Source organism: Lottia gigantea, assembly GCF_000327385.1.
Source record: "Lottia gigantea unplaced genomic scaffold LOTGIsca_196, whole genome shotgun sequence".
Taxonomy (NCBI): Eukaryota; Metazoa; Mollusca; class Gastropoda; family Lottiidae; genus Lottia; species Lottia gigantea.
In genome coordinates, this window is record NW_008708384.1 from 159,773 (window position 1) to 180,407 (window position 20,635).

General features: G+C 32.8%; 1 protein-coding gene across 1 annotated transcript in view; it reads right to left on the reverse strand.

Annotated features, from left to right (window-relative positions):
- Positions 1 to 17,443: 17,443 nt before the first annotated feature.
- Positions 17,444 to 20,635, reverse strand: part of LOTGIDRAFT_239135 (hypothetical protein) — a gene marked incomplete at its 3' end in the record, with an annotated part of 12,792 nt that continues 9,600 nt past the window's right edge. Inside the window, exons 14-15 of the mRNA XM_009053024.1 lie at positions 18,089 to 18,316; positions 17,444 to 17,587 (exon numbers count right to left, since the gene is read on the reverse strand). Of these exons, the coding sequence (XP_009051272.1) occupies positions 17,444 to 17,587; positions 18,089 to 18,316 (372 nt within the window). The remainder of the gene's footprint in view (positions 17,588 to 18,088; positions 18,317 to 20,635) is intronic.

Below are 20,635 nucleotides of genomic sequence, written 5' to 3' on the forward strand. Positions count from 1 at the left end.
CCTGTTTCTGTATAATTTATGATTGACTTTGTTATGCTGGTAACAATTAAAATTTACGTAAACTCATCATAATATATAAAAAAAAGTGTTCGATGATGTGGGACATTGATCTGAAATGTNTTAGGTACAATGTTATCATGTCAAGATATTACGAAACGTGTCAAATATCTTGACCACATGATTAGCATTTTGATGTTAAAAGAAGTCCAATGCGATCAGTGCGTTGCGACCATTAACCCATACTTATTGTATGCATTGCATCATCTCCTCTGTAACGTTTGGCATTCGAGCATGTAATAAGCGTTAATGAACGTTCGTTAATTTTCATAGGTTAGATCAGGGTTTCTCAAGTAAGAGCCATGGACCTTAGCGAAGCTCTGTAAGATAGTTAATACTTAGTTTAGTTAATTCACTAAAAACCCATGTTGTAAATCGATGTAACCAGTGTCCCCGCATCTTCACAATTGTCAGGGTATTACGATCTTCGTCTTATACTTTCATTACAATAGCCACCTTTCTTGTATCACAGTAGAATGTAAATGCATCGATTTGATTGGATTGTAAGCTTGTGAATACAGCCAATCAGAGTTCTCGACAGAACATTTGTAAATAATAAGCCATAATGTTTACAGTATTTCCGCCGAGGGCTCTGATTGGCTGTATTCGCTGGCCTACAATTTAATCAAATAGCTTCATTTTGTGATACAAAACAGTTGCTATTGTATTCAGGATAAACCGTATTCAAGGCATGAGTCGAAGTTCGTTATACCTTGACATCGTGAAGATGACAGCCCACACCTTCTTAAATAATGTCACTGAACGCCATGACATGTTAAATTATATCCCCCAAAAAAGTCATGACAAACTTTTCTAAGGATTTTTTTTACAACAAAACTAATGATGTTACGCTAATAATAAGCCTTTCATTACGATAATTTCTTTTTTTCTTTTGAATTCTCAAGTCATCAAAATGATGAATTTATCAAAGAAAATCAATAGCCACCGACGCATTTACTGCGATATTAAAAATTGATTATTATATAGTTATCTAAAGAACACTAGAACTATTTTTTTCTAAGGTTCTATCAAGACACTCAACAAAATGATGGTGTTCCTTAATTAAGTCACCATATACATATGGAAAACGTTTATTAATAAAGGAATTGAAAAGAGGTCTTTGTAGTTGTATCGGCAGCATTCTTCACAAAGTCAAGTTTTACGAACGGCAAAAGCCATCTTTCTTGTATTAAACAATGCAGAGATATGCTGGAATACAGCTAATCAGGGCCCTCGACAGAAAGACTGTAAACAGTAAGACTTATTTCTACTGACATTCAGGACTCTGATTGGATGTATTCGCTAACGTACAATCCAAACAAATTGCTGCATTTACAAACTTCTGTGAAACATGAAAGATGACTATTGCAGTCAAGATATAAGACGCAGTTTGTAATACATTGACATTATGGTGCTAGTGTGTCGGTAAAGCTTCTATTTACACATTACATTACATCTGATTTCAAGCACGAAATACGTCTGTGGTTTAAGAAATTGCAGAGAATTGCTACTTTTACAAGACACAAAAGGGTTCGGAAGGAATTTGGGATAATGGCAACGTAATATAGTCAAGTTGTTCTGGATTTACAAATAACCACAGGCATTTGATGGACAATTGAATATTAGAAATGGAAGACTAAAAATTCTTATGAATCCTTTAAAAGGAATATAACCTCTAAGAATGAACATACTATTTCAATTCTCATACTAAAAATACAGTGGTATGTTAAAGGAATACTACAGTTTAAATGATCATGAATTGAAATTTCTCAAACTTAGCCAATAAAAGTATATATTCACCAGTGAGTACACCTACAGGGCAAGTCTGGTGTCATTACTATACAACAGAATCCCTATACACTTCGATGATTCAATTAAACTAAACAATTAGAAATATTAAAACAGAACTTGAATCATGTTGTTACTCAGAATTTTACACTAAACCATCTTCGCACTAAGCAATTATATAGAAAATTACAAGTAAATATTGAAAAAATCATACAAATGTTTAAGCGTTTTTCAATAATTACTTAGTTTTATTGATTCTATAAGGATTCTAATGTATAGTTATGACACCAGTTAAGTTCACTAATGAATACATACTCTTAATGGTCAAGTTTGAGAATTCAAATATTGTTTTTATTCTCAGGGGTAGTATACCTTTAAAATACCACAATATTTTATCTTCAATATCATATTACAGAAACCAATATGTTCACAATATCAGATGAGATATGAATACATTGTGGTTGTTTTTTGTGTAATAACTGAAAATATCTCCAAAACAAAAACAGATGCATAAAATTGCTCTCTACGATTTATGTCTTTATGTTTGAATAGACCTAATTTGTCTTTTTTCATGTTTTCAATGAAAGTTAAATATTTTCGGAAAATGGTTTATAATTATGTAAAGATTGCTCTTGAATTGAAGTGAAATTGAATGTGTAAGATAAACGCAAGTTCCACGCAGTGCAAGCAAAAGAGAAAAAACCTTTCGACAACACCTTCACACCAAACGATTTACCTTTGACAAATCAACTCAGCACATATGAAAGGATGCATTAAGTTTTGGTACATAGCTGTACCGTTTTGGCTCATGATAGAGTGTGCGATGAGGGAAATGTCTATTTTTTTTCCATTTCCACTTCTCGAGGGATTTTTAAGGTATGAAGGGGCCTCGTTTTTTTTGCAAAGGAACGATCTTTCTATGTCAGTCCCTCGACCTGCACCACTGACAAGGGGAAACGTGGTTAATCCGAAGGTATCATCTCGTCCTATGCTGGGACTGAAACCTGGACCATCAGGTTCACGATACTCGAATTACGTTTTCTTACCAGCAATATTTCATGATATATCACCAAATTTAGCCTTTAATTTTCACTTATACCGACTTTTTTTTAAATAAAATAACCTATAAGAACTACTAGAAAATATTTACTGGCAATGGCAATAATACAAATTCAACTACTCTTTTGTATTTTAAGAGCTTTAAAGTATCGGGGATACTGATAGCATGGTTTAAGTGGAATTGCAAGATCCACAGACGTCTGTTTGAAAATAGGAATGGTGCAAATTGACTCAGTGTCCCGACTCAGTGTCCCGATATACATTATGTTTTTTTTTTTTTTTAGAAATGCTCTTTACAATTCCTTTAAATGTCATCATTTTAAAAGTCGACTTACGAATTGAAATTTTACCAGTTGTTAAAATATTTTTAACGAACACAATGTAATGTAAGTTAGCAGATTTTAGTCGTCTGAAAATTCAATGCGTGAAATTCTGCTAAATTAAATTTTAATTAGTACAAAAATCGACAGCACAACCCAACGAATTAAACAAAATGACGCAAATCACGGAAGTCGTCTGCAGAAAATAATAGGAAGCTACACATTGATGAATTTAATTACGGACAGTCCATCATGCCATTTGTCTCAAGTATAAGAAGTCTATAGTCAAGAAACCTGACTGGACTTCCCAGTCTTTCACAAACAAGGAGAATGTTGTCTTTGTACTCAATACAATATATAGTGAATACATGTCGTTAAAAGTTCCGCATCTTGTGATTTTTAGTATCGTCGTGTTCAGATTGGTTTGGAATTATGTACACTACTTTTTATTCTATACCTTAATTAGTGAGGTGTCAATTTGATGCTATTTTGGTATTCTTTTAATTAAGGGTAAGTTGACTTAAATTTTCGGAATTATTTACACAAGTTAACTTCGTTTTGTTACATACTTTATGGCATGAAAAGGCCAAAAATATAGAATTTTTAGATTCTGAATTTTCCATTGACTATGTAAGAATCAATTAAACAGAAAGGTTAATGAATTTCTTTAAGGGTTTATCTAAATGAATTGACATTCAGTCCCTTTGTTGACCAAACTTAATACGCCTCATAAAGAAAAACATAAACGATAAGCTAATGATGGAACTTTGTTAGCGTAAAGGACTATAGCGCTGATATTTCAGGATAATAAAAGCACAACAATAACCACGGAAAATATCAATGAAAAAAACTCAAAGACCTCAAAGAATGAGATTTCATAAAAAATTATTCAAGATATCCCTTCTAAGAACGTAGTAGCGAATTGGCCAGTAGTGAATGCAGACTTGACGTCCATTATGTATCAGGGAAGCAGAAAGGAGTCTCTCTAGAAGAATACAGTAACGTAGTGTTGTTAAATTAACTTCTTCCTATCAGAAATTACAAGGTGGTTCCATATTTCTGCCACCCAGTGCCACTTCCCCTTATCCACTCCTTACTCCATTACTGTGTAGGGGGCAAGCCTCTGTAAGACGCTACTAGCCCTGTCACACCGAACTGCGATCATTTAAGATCTAACGGCGATTGGAAAGTACTAGAGAAAAAGTCGAACTGTTGACCTCATACAGAGAGTTGAGCGACGAAATTTCGTTCTAACGTTTTTGCAAGGTCTTTTCAACTCGTGTACTTCGCTTTAACACCTCTCAAGGAGATGTTACAACGCTTGTCTGACGACCATCTAGATCCCATGGCGATCCAGAACAGATGGCCAAACCTTGGCGTTTCTTTTGAACATGTCCAAAATAAAAGTCGTCACTTGGCGAATAGTGGCAATATTTGCGACAATTGCGCGAGGCCTGGCGTTTTCTACACGCTTATGGCGACCTTAACACGTTGGTGCGTTTAGAGGTTATTGCCCCTGACTTGGTTGAAACGCGTCAAAATTTGTTGGTGAGCACAACGGGAGCAATAATTATCAATCAATTTTAATTAAACTTGGTGTGATCATTGCACTGAACTTGGAAGATGAAACGGTGGTGCTTTTTATTTAACGATGCTGCTATGTGGGTGTATGTGTACCTTGCCTGACAAGTTGTCTTAGGTTACGGTATTATTTTCAAGAAGATAAATCAATTTCACATAAAATATTTAAATTTACGAGACTTTTTAGAGAGGCCATTATCCAACGTTTTCATTACGGTTATGTGACATTTCATTATTCTGATCCATTAATAGATTGTCATTGCCTTTAATTTAGGAGACTTATCGTCTATATAATTGGAAGTGGTTGCGTAGAAGTGATGGTTTCTCGTAAACTGTGGAATTGAGTGGACAATGTAATCGGTTATTTTAGGGCCTGGTTATATGGTCAACCCTATAAACTGAGCTGGCATGGTTACCGAGGTTGAAATAATTTTATGTGAACGTGGACTGGGACTAGTTTTTTGAGTTTTTCAATAGTTTTGTAATGATGGCTTATGCTTAACACATACTGGCTGGCACTTATAGCCGGGGTTCCCTACAGACCCGGCTACTCAAGCTGGCTCGCTCACCATTATATAATATTACAGTAAATCCGTTGAAATGGTCTAGACTGACGTAAGATCCGAGATAACCGACAAACCGAGACATCTTGCCAAGCCTTACTCCAGAGAACAATCAAAACCAATTTCAACTTTTATTGAATATGGTGGTGTAATATGTTAGTGAAATTTATATCCTAAATGGGGCCTCCTTAGACAACAGAGAAAGAAAGAAGGACAACAACATAATTTCCATGCAAGAACTATACGCAGTTCCGTATACAACATAGGTTCAGGGGGATCCTTTCTACCATACAGTGGCGGAGCCAAAGGGGGGGGGGGTGTTTTTCGGGCAAAAATCTCATATCTAGGTTAGAAATTCGGGCAATCTAAGATATTTCGCCCCTCTTCCCCCTCGGACGCAAACCTGGCTCCGCCACTGCTATCAGATAGTCCTTGGCCAAGACTCTTGACATTGGTTTTTTAGACTGCTTTATTATCGTGTAAGAAAATGTGACAATGATTTTAAAAAAATGTGATGTAATGGCAATAATCAGTGGCCCAGTGGGGATATAACTGTTATGTAAAGAAAGTGGGTGGGCTTAGAAGAATTGTCGTTAATTTTCTGAAAGAAACTGTCTCGCTAGTGTAAAATAAGACTACATATTCTTAAAATCTTACTGTTACTTGAGGCTCTAAAAAATCCACATTTTATGCTCGTCTTGTTAAAACATAATGTTTGATGATGTCAATACTCGCGATGGGTCTTAGGTAATAAAGTATTAGTGACGTCATCCAACGCTTAGTTTAAGTGGAATTGCAGGAACAACAGACGCCCTGATCGAAAATTGGAGTGGTGAAAATTGATGCACTTTAGAATCCCCTAGAATAATATGACATACAGAATGTATAATCATGTATGAATTCGGACTGCTGGGTGGTCGCGACTATTATATATCCGCGGATTCAGCACATTATGAAAGTTCATGTCGACATTGTGACTGGCAGAATTTAAGAGAATCTGTTTTTATAGCAACTACTAGCAACAACTGCATCTCGACATGATCGAAGGTGGCGTTATCGCGAACGTCCGGTTGATCACAGATGATAGTAACTTCAATTCTCTAAGTTATTCGCTCATGCAGACTGCATCGCACTCGGTGAGATATTCGAATCGCCAATCTACCCGAGGCCACCTTTATGTGACCTTTCTAAATATACAATGATGATGATTTTCACCATATATATTATATCATCCATATTACTCTTCTTTGTCCTTGACAACCAGACGCACTATCATCTTATACTGGATAAGTGAGTCCTTGATAATTTGGCAGACACTTTCGACATTTTCTTGCCTTTTGTGCCCCGGGCTCGGTAAATGGCGTCCTCCTATCTAGTTAATTAAAAACCTTTCAAGATTGCAAGTCAGGTAATAATAAGGCGAAAGGATTCCATTTAACTATCATCGTCTCGAGTCAACCTGGTTCGTATTTCACTTTTCAGTTATAAAGGAAGTTATATAGATATTTATAGAAGGCAGCTATGATGAATCAAAGATATGTAATATAACTCTAAGTATAATGACAAACTTGTTAATAAATCTTTTCCAGAAAAAAGACTTAACGTCGCATTCAATAATTGCCAACGGCACAAGACGGTCCAATTTCCTTTGAAACAGATTTTATTGCAAACGTGGGATAAAAATGCTATTCAGGACATTTTCCATGAGTTCCAAATCCAATATCTGATTCTAAGTTATATTTTCTGATTCTAAGTTATATTTTCTGATGTATCAGATATTTACTTTTTGATATATCTGAGTTCTATTGTCTGATGCATCTAATTTCTATTATCAGATATATCTGAGTTCTATTCTTAAATATATCTGGGTTCTATTGCCTGGTGTATCAGAGTTCTATTGTCTGATGTATCTAAGTTCTATTGTCTGATGTATCTGGGTTCTATTGTCTTGTGTATCTGGGTTCTATTGTCTGATGTATCTAAGGTCTATTGTCTGATGTATCTGGGTTCTATTGTCTGGTGTATCTGGGTTCTATGGTCTGATGTATCTGAGTTTTATTCTCTGATGTATCTGAATTCTATTCTCTGATGTATCTGAGTTCTATTGTCTGATGTATCTGAGTTTTATTCTCTGGTGTATCTGGGTTCTATGGGGGGGGGGGGGGTGACATCATTGTTATAGATTTCAAGCCAAGTGGTTTTTTTTTTTTTTTTGCGATAGTCGGTAGTGACGTTATATTCTGGTCCTTACAATCCTGGAATGATGAGTGTCTGACTGGAAACTGGCATGGTGCAAATTTAGGAGTCTGTGAAGCACACAAAGGTTATGCCAGGTATCGTGTCCATATTGCAAGTAGATGATAAACTGATAGGAAGGGTGGGTAGATCAAGGCCAAAAAACCTCTCAAGGCCATACTTGCGATCAACAGAATCTAGGTGCAATTTGCTTTTCCACCACTTAAAGTAAATACCGGCATGTGGGAATATCGATTGTATCAACAGTACCTCGCATTCTTCTTTTATTTAAATTAAATCTTAAAGTCGACTTAAGAGATCGGAATTTTCAAACATCATGTCGATCAATTTTTCCATATAAGCGCTTAGCACCGATGAAAGGCTTTGAATTGTTTTTATTCTTTTTCAATGGACCACATAAGGATGGTTCAGTAGTCAGTTTTATTTATCTTCATAATCTTTAATTATATTTACCAAGTCAAAAACATATTTTTATACTTACTTTACACAATTAGCAAATACAATAATTTGGTGAAAATTGATTCTTGAATCCACAAAGCGACGTTAATCTATTGCATTTATTTGTTAATTATTTACTGTTTTGACTAACAACGGGTTGGCAATAGATGTTATTTGTTTAAAAGTTGTAAATTCGAAATTTAGTTCTTGTCTTGGCATTAAAGTGAATTTTAGGTGTACCGGGAGCACTGATAACATCCATTTGAAAAATATGATGCTATCATTGTTATCTATACATATAAAACATTTCCTTGTATACATTTGCACTCGTAAACCTCCAACCTTTCTAGCATTAATACGACATGAGCGTAAGGGTCCATTAGCTGCTTCAAGCTGTGCACATGAAAGAAGGTCGTTTGAAGTCGAGAAAGAGAAGGCTATTTTAGTCCATGTTCTTGAACGACGAACCCGAACAACCAGGCATATAACAATAAAAACTTTCCGTTTTTAAGTATAGGTTTCATGTACTTGTCGGAACAAATCTGAAAATTGATTCGTCTTTATCAAGTTCGTCATGTCTCAGATTGTGATCTTTATAGGGATTCAAAGGAAGTTGTCAGGTTTCTACATGTATATCTGATGTATCTATGGCTTCTTTTTCCGACACCTCTATCCCCCATCGGACGCCTGTTATTCTTGTAACTCGAGAAAATCTGTTATAATATGTGTTATTTTGAAATTAAGATCATAAAAAGTTCTCTGGAATTTCAGGAAACACAGACGTTGGGCGCAAAATCGGAATTGTGTAAATAGAAGCTACAGGTGTCCTTGATACACATAAAAAGTCTAGAAAAACCTCTTTTGAGCCACCTTTATAATGGCCTAGACATTCTTCCGTTTGAAATTAGTTCTACCGATAATAGATCATTACTGCAAGATGAAAGTCTTTAATTTAATGACATTTGAAAATATGTACTTTCTTTCTATCGTGATTCAACTTTATAATTGACGCCTATTATTTCTTTTGTCTTCTGAAGAAATTGTCGGTGTTGTCAGGAATTGTCAAATAAACCACGGCGATTTTATTTCTATCAAGCCAAAGAAATTGTAGGGATTTGGCATTGTGTATAGCACACATGGTTTTCTCCATAAATACGCCGTGTGAAGAAAATGTAAACAGACATTGACGTCAACCTTGCAGTCATATCGTGTATTTTGGGCGTATTCAATCGATAATTGCAGGCCGAAATGAGCCACCATAGAATTGTTGATCTATTCCTTATCTCTTTATAAATTATATTTTTCAGAATGTTGTTATAAACAAACAAGTTTAGAAGATGCGGTTATTTTATCTATTGTAATGCGATGAATGAAGCTGAAGGTTTATACTAGTGACATGAACTTAATTGATTCATGTACGGAGAACATACAGAAGCGCTTTTGTATTTTTATTACAACTGGACAATGAATTCAACTACTCAAAAAATCAGTCAGGAGGTACTGAATTTAGCTGAAATTGTCAAGTGCCTACAAGTATATTATGTACCAACGATCATAGCTATAGGAATATGTGGGTGCTTTCTTACGACTCTTGTGTTTTTAAGATCCGCCCTCAGAAGCAAATTTTTCTCGCATTTTCTTGCAGCAGCGTCAATTTCAAGTTGTGGTTTTTTGTTAACGGTGCTAATAACGTGGTTGTTTGAACAAGGAATAGATGTGTACGCAGCACCTGGATTATGTCAAATTTTCGTCTTTTCCAGCCATTTCTTTCCATTTTTGACCTTCTGGATAAGTGTAATTGGTGCTTACCTAGTCGTTTTGGAAACAGTGTATTGTAGAAATTTGACGTGGATATCTCGGACGGCTGTGTCTAAAACCATCGTCGTGGCAGTGGCTTTGTTAAGTTTTACTTTATATTCGTACAAAACGTGGACGAACGCAACCAGAGCTGTGCTTAACTTTACAGTGTGTACAATTTTACCGGAAAACAAACCAGTTATAAAGGTGCTTAATATGCTCGATGTGTTAGTTCTTTTAATTCTTCCTTCCATTATTTTCTTCGTGTTTGACATGATTTTAATTTATAACCGATTATTCGGTGTGATGAATTTAAGATGGAAATCGTCACAAAATCAGGAAGTGTTAAAAATCGTTGTGAGCCATTCGATTTGTTATCATATCTTGGTAACACCTCGGGCTATTTCCATGCTTATATTAATTATAAACCGCTTGTATCACGATACTTTTCCGCAGATTAACGATATTCTCTTTCATAAAATGTTTCAATTTTTATTTTATACGTATTTTACCGTCTTACCAATATTGCCTATATTTGTGTCGAAGAGATTTCGCCGAGGATTAAAGAAGACTTTCGGCATAAAAAGAAAGAAAACGAGAATCCGATCATTTTCTCGCTCTTTTTATCGTACGTCATTTCTCTAAGCTGAAAAGTTGATTAGAGAAATTATGTTTCTGTTATTAAAATGTTTTGAAATATCTGTTAATATTAGTTTCTAGCCTGTAGGCTGTGAAGTGAAATACGCCATTTTATCTGAACACGGAAAGGCGACAAGGAAGGAGAGCTTTTCACATGATTACATGATTACATGTTGTTTAATGACATCGTCCTTTCCTATTAGGTAAAGGGTTTGTTAAGAATTCGTTCAAATGAAATGAATTGCAATGTCAAGTTCTACATTAGAATTCTTTCAAAGGAAATTGGTATCTAGTTTACTCGTTAAAATGACTACTGTGATCTTGAAACATGCTCGAACAAACACAAATTAGTATTTGATCAAGGTAATGAACTTTCCCACACATATATAAATACTCGAATATGGCATTTTCAATTTTCGCATAATATAAACATGACAACTTAATTCTGTTTTTTCGTTTATTATTGACGAAAAGGGTTCTTGACAAGAACATCAAAATCAATATTAATGGGCTTTGGGCGAAGTCATCTGAAATGAATTGCCGAATGCATCAATTTTTTAATGTCTAAAAATTTAATTTTGCATTTAAATTTTAGTGTACATTTCGGAAGTTGAACTTTGTTTTTACAGCGTAAATTCTAAACGGCGCTCAGATAAATTTAGTCACTGACAGAATCTCAAAGCAACTGGAACTCGGGTTATTTCTTAACCAGATTAAGTCAATCCAAGAGCACCAGCGAATGTGTGGTCTATTTTCAGCAGTTGCTTATGTTTTCCATAAGGCAAAATGTGAATATGTCCTTGGTCTGTCGAAATGCAGATTTATTAATTAAGCTTCTATAGCATACTCGCGGGTAACCAGTTCGGACTATTCGTCGTTTTCTGAAAACATCGTTTAGAATAAGTGACAAAAAACTAGTCTATATGAGAGTATATTATAAACAATTCTAATAAATAAATACAAAATTAACAATAAATATTACCCAAAATTCTACAAATTATAAAATATCACAGTTATAAATTTCACAGGCATTTACAAAATAAAAATTTACATGTCACAAATCATTAGGCATTACAATTTGAAAAAAAAAACACTTTTAAAAAAGATAGTCAACGAAAATAAGTCTAAAGGCATCTGCTAATAAATAAACCAAGTACTAACCATCCGGACTGCAAAACGAAATCCCAAATCCAGAACATGTTGGTGAAACATTGGTAGCAGCTAATGAACTTTTCACGTAAGGAAGTATCTCAAAATGAAAAGTGGCATCAGGTGTCGAGAAGAGTAAGCATATCCTGCCTGGCGTCACACCTGCCATACCTGATCAACATACAAACAAACTACATATGAGTGATAATCCCACTAAAAGGCAAATGTTGAATTTCAAGTTTAAGCTCATTCCAAATCTCCAGATCATGGATGGATCAACAAGTCACTTACAACAAAAAAAAATGTAACCAAGTATCTATCTCTGTAATTGATCATTTCAATAATATTCATAATAAGAATAATTCTAAATACTATCTATTGCATTATAAATATTAGTTATTAACAAAGAGAAATAAATACGAAAACACAGTATGACCCTACACTATAGATTCCACAAGAACAAGAGAGCAAAAAGGACACGTGTGGTAAAGAGCCATAAATAACAACAGCATCTTGTATTACCTGACATGGAATAGAAATCAGAAACCAATGAATGAAGTAATAACAAGAGCCAGGAAGGAAACCTTGAATTCAATACAAAAACATGCTCCTTATAGAAATACAATGTTTTATTTTCTTCATTCAATTGAAAATTGGTTTCAAATTTTTAATTTCTTGTTGAAACCTTCAGAATAAGTAAAAAAACATATTTCTTTACAATTTGGTATTTACTTTGATTAATTTTTCTCAAATCCCTACATCTTATACAAACTATTTAAAGATGGGTTCCCTTATTGTCATTTATGAAAATGAAAATGCTAATACTTTTATGAATAGAAATTAGAGGTTTTCTAATGACTTAATACCAGTTTGTCTCACATGTCCATAATTAAGTCATAATTAGCTAAATTAAAACAGAATTACAAGCAGAATTCCAATGAGTGACAGGTCAAGAAAGGTAAAAAAATCTTCTTCTTTTTTGTTTATCCAGACTTTTCATACATGGACATTTATGATTGGTTAAAAACTCTTAATTGTATGCAATAAGAATATAATGATATAATTAAGAATACACGATTTTAATTCAACACCAATTAATAGTTTGCTTTATATGTCACTAAAAAATAAGGAAACCCATCTTTAGATAGTTTTGGCCTTCTAAATACTAACTGCAAAATACTTTTAGTTAAAACTTTCAGATAATATAAAGTTTTTTTTGGTATTAAACAATGCTTTTTTTTAACACATATAGATATTTATACAAGGTTTCAAGCTAGGGTATGTTTATCAGGGACACTATTTTTTTATTTGCACAATTCTTTCCCAATGTCTGTAGTTCCTGAAACTCTGTTTTGGCAGAAATTGGCAGATAATCAGAGTATTCTTAATGAAGCTATGTGTCTCTGATACACATACAAAGACTAGAAAACCTCTTCTGAAACCCCGGGAGTAGTACTATTAGTCTATTAAGAGTATCTATTGTGACATTCATACATTAAGAAAGAGATCGATCATGATGACAAGTTTTCTTGGTTTACCAGATCCTTGCTATAAGTACTGGAATAAACTCTTCTCAAACGAAAGCGAAATAATTGAAAGAAGATCAATATTCAAGAATTTCAAGAATCTTTTCAATGTTGGCAACGCTACATGCAGACATGTTTTGGTGATAAATGAGAAAAGGTGCAGCGTGTGTTGCCCTGTCTTGGGTGGGGACAGGTGGATTTTCCCCTATTCCACCCCCACTTAATTTCTAAGAAATTTAAAATTAAGATTTTTATAGCCCCAAGCTATGTAAATTCGTGACATTTGCCCTAATGTATGTATGAATGCACCACATCAATTTCAAACTTTCAAACTAAGTGTTTGATGATGTCACTTATCATGAAGAGCCTTTTAAAGCATATTTTTCAAAGAGTAAAGACATAAAACACTTAGTTTTAGTTGAATTGCAGGAATCACAGACGTCTGAATGAAAAATGGAATAGTGGAATTTGATGCTATCAGTGTCCCAGATACACAAAAAATCTTTAGAAAACCTCTTAACCATCACTTTAAGTACACAAGAAAAGAATTCAATATCATTAGAAATATGATATACACTGTACTGGATCACATTCTCTGATTGCTGAAGTGTCAATATCAAGTCATATAGATAATGAAAATAAAAACTACCGGTAGTACGGTAGTACATGTCGTTACTCTATCAAGGAAGTAATGATTTTAAAGTGATCTAAATATTTGCTTCTCCAGTTGATAGAGCTCAATTGATGGTATTAACTTTGGGTTAACAAAATGTGCAATGGTAACTGCTCTTATGATTAACAATTTTGAATTTTCATTCTGGAGTGATCTGAAATTGTGCTTAAAGATGGGTTCCCTTATTTTCATTTATAAAAATGAAAATGCTAATACTTATAGGAATAGAAAGTAGATGTGTTCTAATGACTTGGAAAAATACCAGTTTATCTCACATGTTCATAATTAATTCATAATTAGCTAAATTAGGAGAGAATTACCAGCAGAATTCCAATGAGTGACCGATCAAGAAAGGTCAAAAAGTCTTTTTTTTATTATCCAGACTGTACATTGTATATGTGGACATTTATGATTGGTTAAAATTCTTAATTATATGCATGTCCATAATTAATTCATTATTAGCTATATTAGAAGAGAATTACCAGCAGAATTCCAATGAGTGACCGATCAAGAAAGGTCAAAAAGACTTTTTTTGATTATCCAGACTGTACATACATAGACATTTATGATTGGTTAAAACTATTAATTATATGCAATAAGAGCATAATGATATGATTAAGAATAAACTAACATGATAATTTATTAGAAACCCCAATTTATCAAATAATTTGCTTTATTTGACACTAAAATATAAGGAAACCCATCTTTAATCGAAGGTTAAGCAGAGATTTAGAAAACTGTATTCCTTTGAAGGTATTAAATCCTTCAAAATCAGATTTTACAGTTTTCTTACATTTTTTTCATGATGATGCCTCTGATATGCCTAAGATATATCTGATGATAATTTACAACATGTCATCTGGATTAAATTTTAAAGGGATTGTTAAGAGGTTTCTACATCTTTTATGTGTATCTGGTGCACAATTCCATCTGTGGTTCCTGCAATTCCATTAAATCTTTGTCTTTGATGACATCACTAATCATGAAGGGCCTTATGTGATAAAGCATATAATTTGTGATTAGTGATGTCATCAAATGCTTAATTTTAGTGGAATTGCAGGAACCACAGATGTCTGATTGGATATTGGAATGGTTCAAATCGATGCTATCAATGTCCCAGATACTCATAAAAAATTTAGAAACCCTTTTTCGATCCTTTTTGTTTTGATTGAAAATTTAGAACTAAGATTATTCAACATTTTGAACAGCAATCAGATAAATATCATTGAGTAAACAAGTTTTAAATTGGATTGTTACCTTGAAATCAATAAGAAACATGACTGTAAATCTACCATATATAATTTGTGTATTAATTTTCTAGACTACCATTATTAAAGAAATTATCTCTTATTGACAAAATGGATTTATATAGCTTATTCTATCATTAAGAGCTTTCCTGTCATTGACCATATTGGTTTTATTTCAATCAATTTTAAAGAACCAATTGAATGCAATAATCACAATTTAGATATAATACACTGAGTAAACTTTCTATTGTTAAAGAGACAGATTTGGCATTTACGGGGTGTGATTTGAGTCTTGAATATATGTAAATAGTATTCAGAATTACTAGAATTGTATGATAATCCCATAATTCCTTCAAAATTACAAACTAGGAATTTCATTCACTATTTCTTTATGTCTTTTCTATATATCACATAGTCTCAAGAAATGACAAGTCATCATTTTAAATTTCAAATGTGGATAAATTTAGACACACATCGATTTGAAGGCTCAAATTTTGACCGTGAGCTATGAACACTAATCTTAGCTTAAAAAAATCCTGTTCCTGAGACTAAAGTTCAATTGGTCAAAAAATTGCAAACCTGTCCCTTTAAAATAGAGCTCAATACATCAATTGTAGAGCGTGTTTTGATATTTCATTGGTAACTTTATACAATTCAACAAAAGCCAAGATTTGTGAGATGTATAGACTTATCACTAACTTAAGATAAGATTAATTTTATTCATATGAAACATTAAAATATATTAATAAAAAAAAATCACTAACTAATCAACAAGATATTTTTTTAATATCTGCATTTAATCTTGCGATCAAGTTTCCAGAGAAAGAAGAATTCCTTGAACTATTTCTGACCTATCATAATGATTAAGGTGGATCAAAAATTTTGATGAAAATTATATATAATTTTTCACCTTAAAAATAATGACATAAAAATCATTATTATTCTTTTTTTAAAAAAAATACTTCACCCAAAGGCATATTTATCACCCTATGTGCACATAATTTTTGTAATCAAAAATAATGACATAAAGATCATATTTATCCTTATTTGGAACAAATTTCATCTGATTTTCTTCAATAGTTCACCCAGGAGCATCTTTATAACCTTCTGTGCACATGACATAAAATGTTTTTCATTGAAAATATTGATTTTTTTATCAAATTCAATTTCTGGCTAAAATTTCTATCTGCATCACTCAAAGGCATAATTATCATCCTCTGTGCACATTTTCATCTGATTTCCTACAATATATCACCTCAGGGGCACTCTCTGCACTCTCTGTGCATTGACATGTACAATAAGGTTTGACAATCAATGTTGTAGTTATCAGTAAACATACAAGATTTCATTTTCAAATATAGGTTCATACTTATAATATATCATACCAAATAGATGGGTTAATTCTTCAACCTTTTTAGAGAGTCCACAATGCTTTTATTGACTTTTCTAATCCACAGAAAAACTAATAATTTTCAGAGATGCTGGGTATTTAAGTAATATAAGTAATAAAATATGGCTGACAATAAGTTACTTCTGAATCTAAGGCACTGGCATGGGCTTGTAAAGTTTAAATAAAATAAACTAAAATATACTACATGTAACAACAAAATAACACATAACACATAGAATTCCCTACAATTATTTTTTCATTGAGCAGGGAATTTAATTGGTTGATTTGGTGAACAACACTTTCTTTCGAATATCATGAGATCTAGATTGAGGGAAATGACCTACAGAAACTAAAAATACAACTATCTAGAGCTTTAGCTATATTTGTTTTAGATTGTACATGAAGCAAATAAAATGAAATTCAAGGATAATGTAGAGTGAAAACAAACAAAATCACAGATACCTTAGTAGAATATCAAATTTACACAATAGATCAACATAAATAGAAAATATGTTTGTTTTTTGATTATTCAGGTGACTCCACTTGCCATCTACAATCTGACCATATTGTTATGCAACATATGTTTTAAGTCATTCAAATTTTCAACCAATCAAATGCTCCATTCAATAATAGATTGTATGATTTGAACAACGTATAGAAGCAAGGAGCACATATAACATCTGATGATGACACGTGTATACTGTATTGAAACGTTATATGTCTAACCTCATTAAAGAAGTGTGTTATATTCCATAATATTGTCTTGTGTTTTGTAATAAAAGATTGACCTTCATTGTTGTACTTGTTTGACAACTTCTGATGTTATTGGGTGGAAATTGGACTGAACATAATTTAAAAAAGAATTGAATCAGATCATGGATGGTGAGTATAGTAACCCACAGAAAAAACATGAAACATCTGTATTGTAATCAGATTGAGAGATATTATACAATAAGAATTTTAACTAACAGTTTCTGTCTTGGCACCAATTCTCATAAGTCTGGTATGTTCTCTCTCATGTTCTCTCAATAAATATTTATCTTCCTTGGACAGTTGACGATGCTGTTGTAATCTTAGATAACTCTCTTCTCTTTTAGTATGTAACTAGAAAATATACACAAGTTTTACTCAATTGCTGGAACCATTTCACAAAAAAATTATGACCACTCGTTAAAAAAAGCATTTCACAAAATATAACTCTTGACCACTCAAAGTAAATAGCCTTTCTCAAAATTAAGAACCACTTGTGATAAATAGAATTTCACAAAAAATTATCGACCACTTGTGGTTAACAGCATTTCTCAAATATTCAGAATTAGCATTTCTCAAAAAAAAATTATTACCACTTGTGGTAAATAGAATTTTACAAAAAATTTACAACCACTTGTGATAAACAGCATTTCTCAAAAATTTAGAATTAGCACTTCTCAAAAAAATCATGACCGCATGTGGTAAATAGCATTTCTCAAAAATTGAACCACTTGTGTGATAAGCATTTCTCAAAAATATTATGACCACATGTGGTAAATAGCATTTCACAAAAAATGTACGACCCTTTGTGGTAAAATAAGATTAAACAGTGCAGAAAACAGAAATACAACAAACCTTTTCTAACTCCGCCTTATCTCTTAATATTTTCTGTTCTAATTGTAACTCTGCTGTATTTCTTTCATTTATTTCTTGTTTCAACTTAGCAGCATTTTTACGTTTCATTTCAGCTAGATTAAGCTCTAAACGTCTAACTTGTTGTTCTTGTTGTTGTCTATCATATTCAGTTGCTCTTACTTTACTGTACAGATCTTGTTCTATATCATCATCCTTATTCACCATTTTCTACACAATAAACCATTGTGACATAAATAGAGAGCTCAAGATCATAAGTAGAGAGCTCAAGATCATAAGTAGAGAGCTCAAGATTATAAGTAGAGAGCTCAAGATTATAAGTAGAGAGCTCAAGATTATAAGTAGAGAGCTCAAGATTATAAGTAGAGAGGTCAAGATTATAAGTAGAGAGATCAAGATTATAAGTAGAGAGCTCAATATTATAAGTAGAAGGCTCAAGATTATAATAAAATTATTAATAATGAAAAAAAAGTTCAAGATAACATGTCCAGTTTTAAAGACATTAAGTACAAGAGAGCTCAAGAGAATAAGTAGAGCACTCAGGATAACAAGTCAAAGCAAAGTCTAAAGATAATAAGTAGAGTGCTCAAAATAATAAGCATGGAGATCAAGATTATAAGTCGAGAAGTCGAGAGGTCAAGATAATAAGTAGAGAGGTCAAGATTATAAGTAGAGAGGTCAAGATAATAAGTAGAAAGGTCAAGATTATAAGTAGAGAGGTCAAGATAATAAGTACAGAGGTCAAGATTATAAGTAGAGAGGTCAAGTTAATAAGTACAGAAGTCAAGATTATAAGTAGAGAGGTCAAGATAATAAGTAGAGAGGTCAAAATTATAAGTAGAGAGGTCAAGATAATAAGTAGACAGGTCAAGATTATAAGTAGAGAGGTCAAGATAATAAGTAGAGAGCTCAAGATTATAAGTAGAGAGCTCAAGATGATAGGTTATGAGTTAATGAAATGTATACCTCAAGTAGAGTGCTCAAGACATTAAATGAAGAGCTCAAAAATGAAATGAAATGAAAGGAGTTTTGTGTCATACTTTTCTGCACCATGTGGGCTAATGAAGACGGGCAACGCCAAGCAGGGTACAATGAGGGAAATTTTGCCAGGACAGCGGCATAAGCCTGCTCTTTTTCAATTTCCAACTTTCAAGGGATCTTTTAACGTGCACAGCCTGTAGCACACAGGGCCTCGGTTAAGTTAAGAGCTCAAGACATTAAGTAAGGATAATAAGTCAAAGGCTGATGTTATCAAGTGTAATTCTAAAGTCAGACATCTGCATTCTATAGATGTATAAGTTTGAAAAGATCAGTAAAATTCTAAAGCATGACTGCTTGTCCTGGTTACTTCCTTTACTAATGTATGACTTTTAAATATTTAATGGGAAATTTTTGATTTCAGTGGCGGCTACAATCCTACAAATTTTGAATACTGATTTTTCAATAGCCTTTATAGCCTTCATTGTAAATACTCTTTAATTAGAATCTTATATAATGAGCCTGTTTCCAATACAAACTAATAAATATAGTTCTATAACATCTTGCTTAAAGATGGGTTCCCTTATTTTCATTTATGGAAATACTAATACTTATAGGAATAGAAAGTAGAGGTGTTCTAATGACTTGGAAAAATACAAGTTTGTCTCACATGCCTTAATTAATTCATAATTAGCTAAATTAGAATGGAAATTAGCAGAATTCCAATGAGTGACCGATCAAGAAAGGTTAAAAAAAATTTGTTTGTTTATCAAGACTGTACATATGTGGACATTTATAATTGGTTAAAATTCTTATTTATATGCAATAAGAACATAATGATAATTCATTAGGAACACCAATTAATCAAATAGTTTGCTTAATTTGACACTAAATAATAAGGAAACCCATCTTTAAGGGGAAATCTTCTGCAATTGTATGAGGCAATTTTATTTGTCTACATAATATTTGGACAAATCTTTGACAATGATCTGGACAAAAAATAAATAAACTTTTGGTCTTATTGTTACAATAATTATGGATATGGACCAGTAAAAGTTATCCATTTGAATGAAAGGAAACTAGAACGGATGAAGTTTTGAATTTATTCCTAAATTAACTAAAAAGTTGGTTTCTCAAAACTCCTCATTAGTGCCAAATGCAAAAAATCCCAAGAAAATATGTTGGTTTAACAATGCATGTATAACATAAAAAATTTAAAAGAAAAAATGCAAATTTAAACATTTCAAATCTTTACAATATTTTTCTATAAAATGTACCAGCTAGAAGTTATTTTCAGTAACTACTGTTACCTTCTTAATAGGATACATTTTTTCTCGCAGCCTTTGTCACAATTATATTTCTAGATTGTTAAAGGGATTGCAAAGAGGTTTTCTAAATCTTTATATGTATCAGGGACGCTGATAGTAAAAAGGGATTGTAAAAAGGTTTTCTCAATTTTGTATGTATGTTGAGGACTCTGATAGCATCAATTTGCACCATTCCAATTATCAAACAGATGTCTTTGGTTCCTGCAATTCTACTAAAACTAAG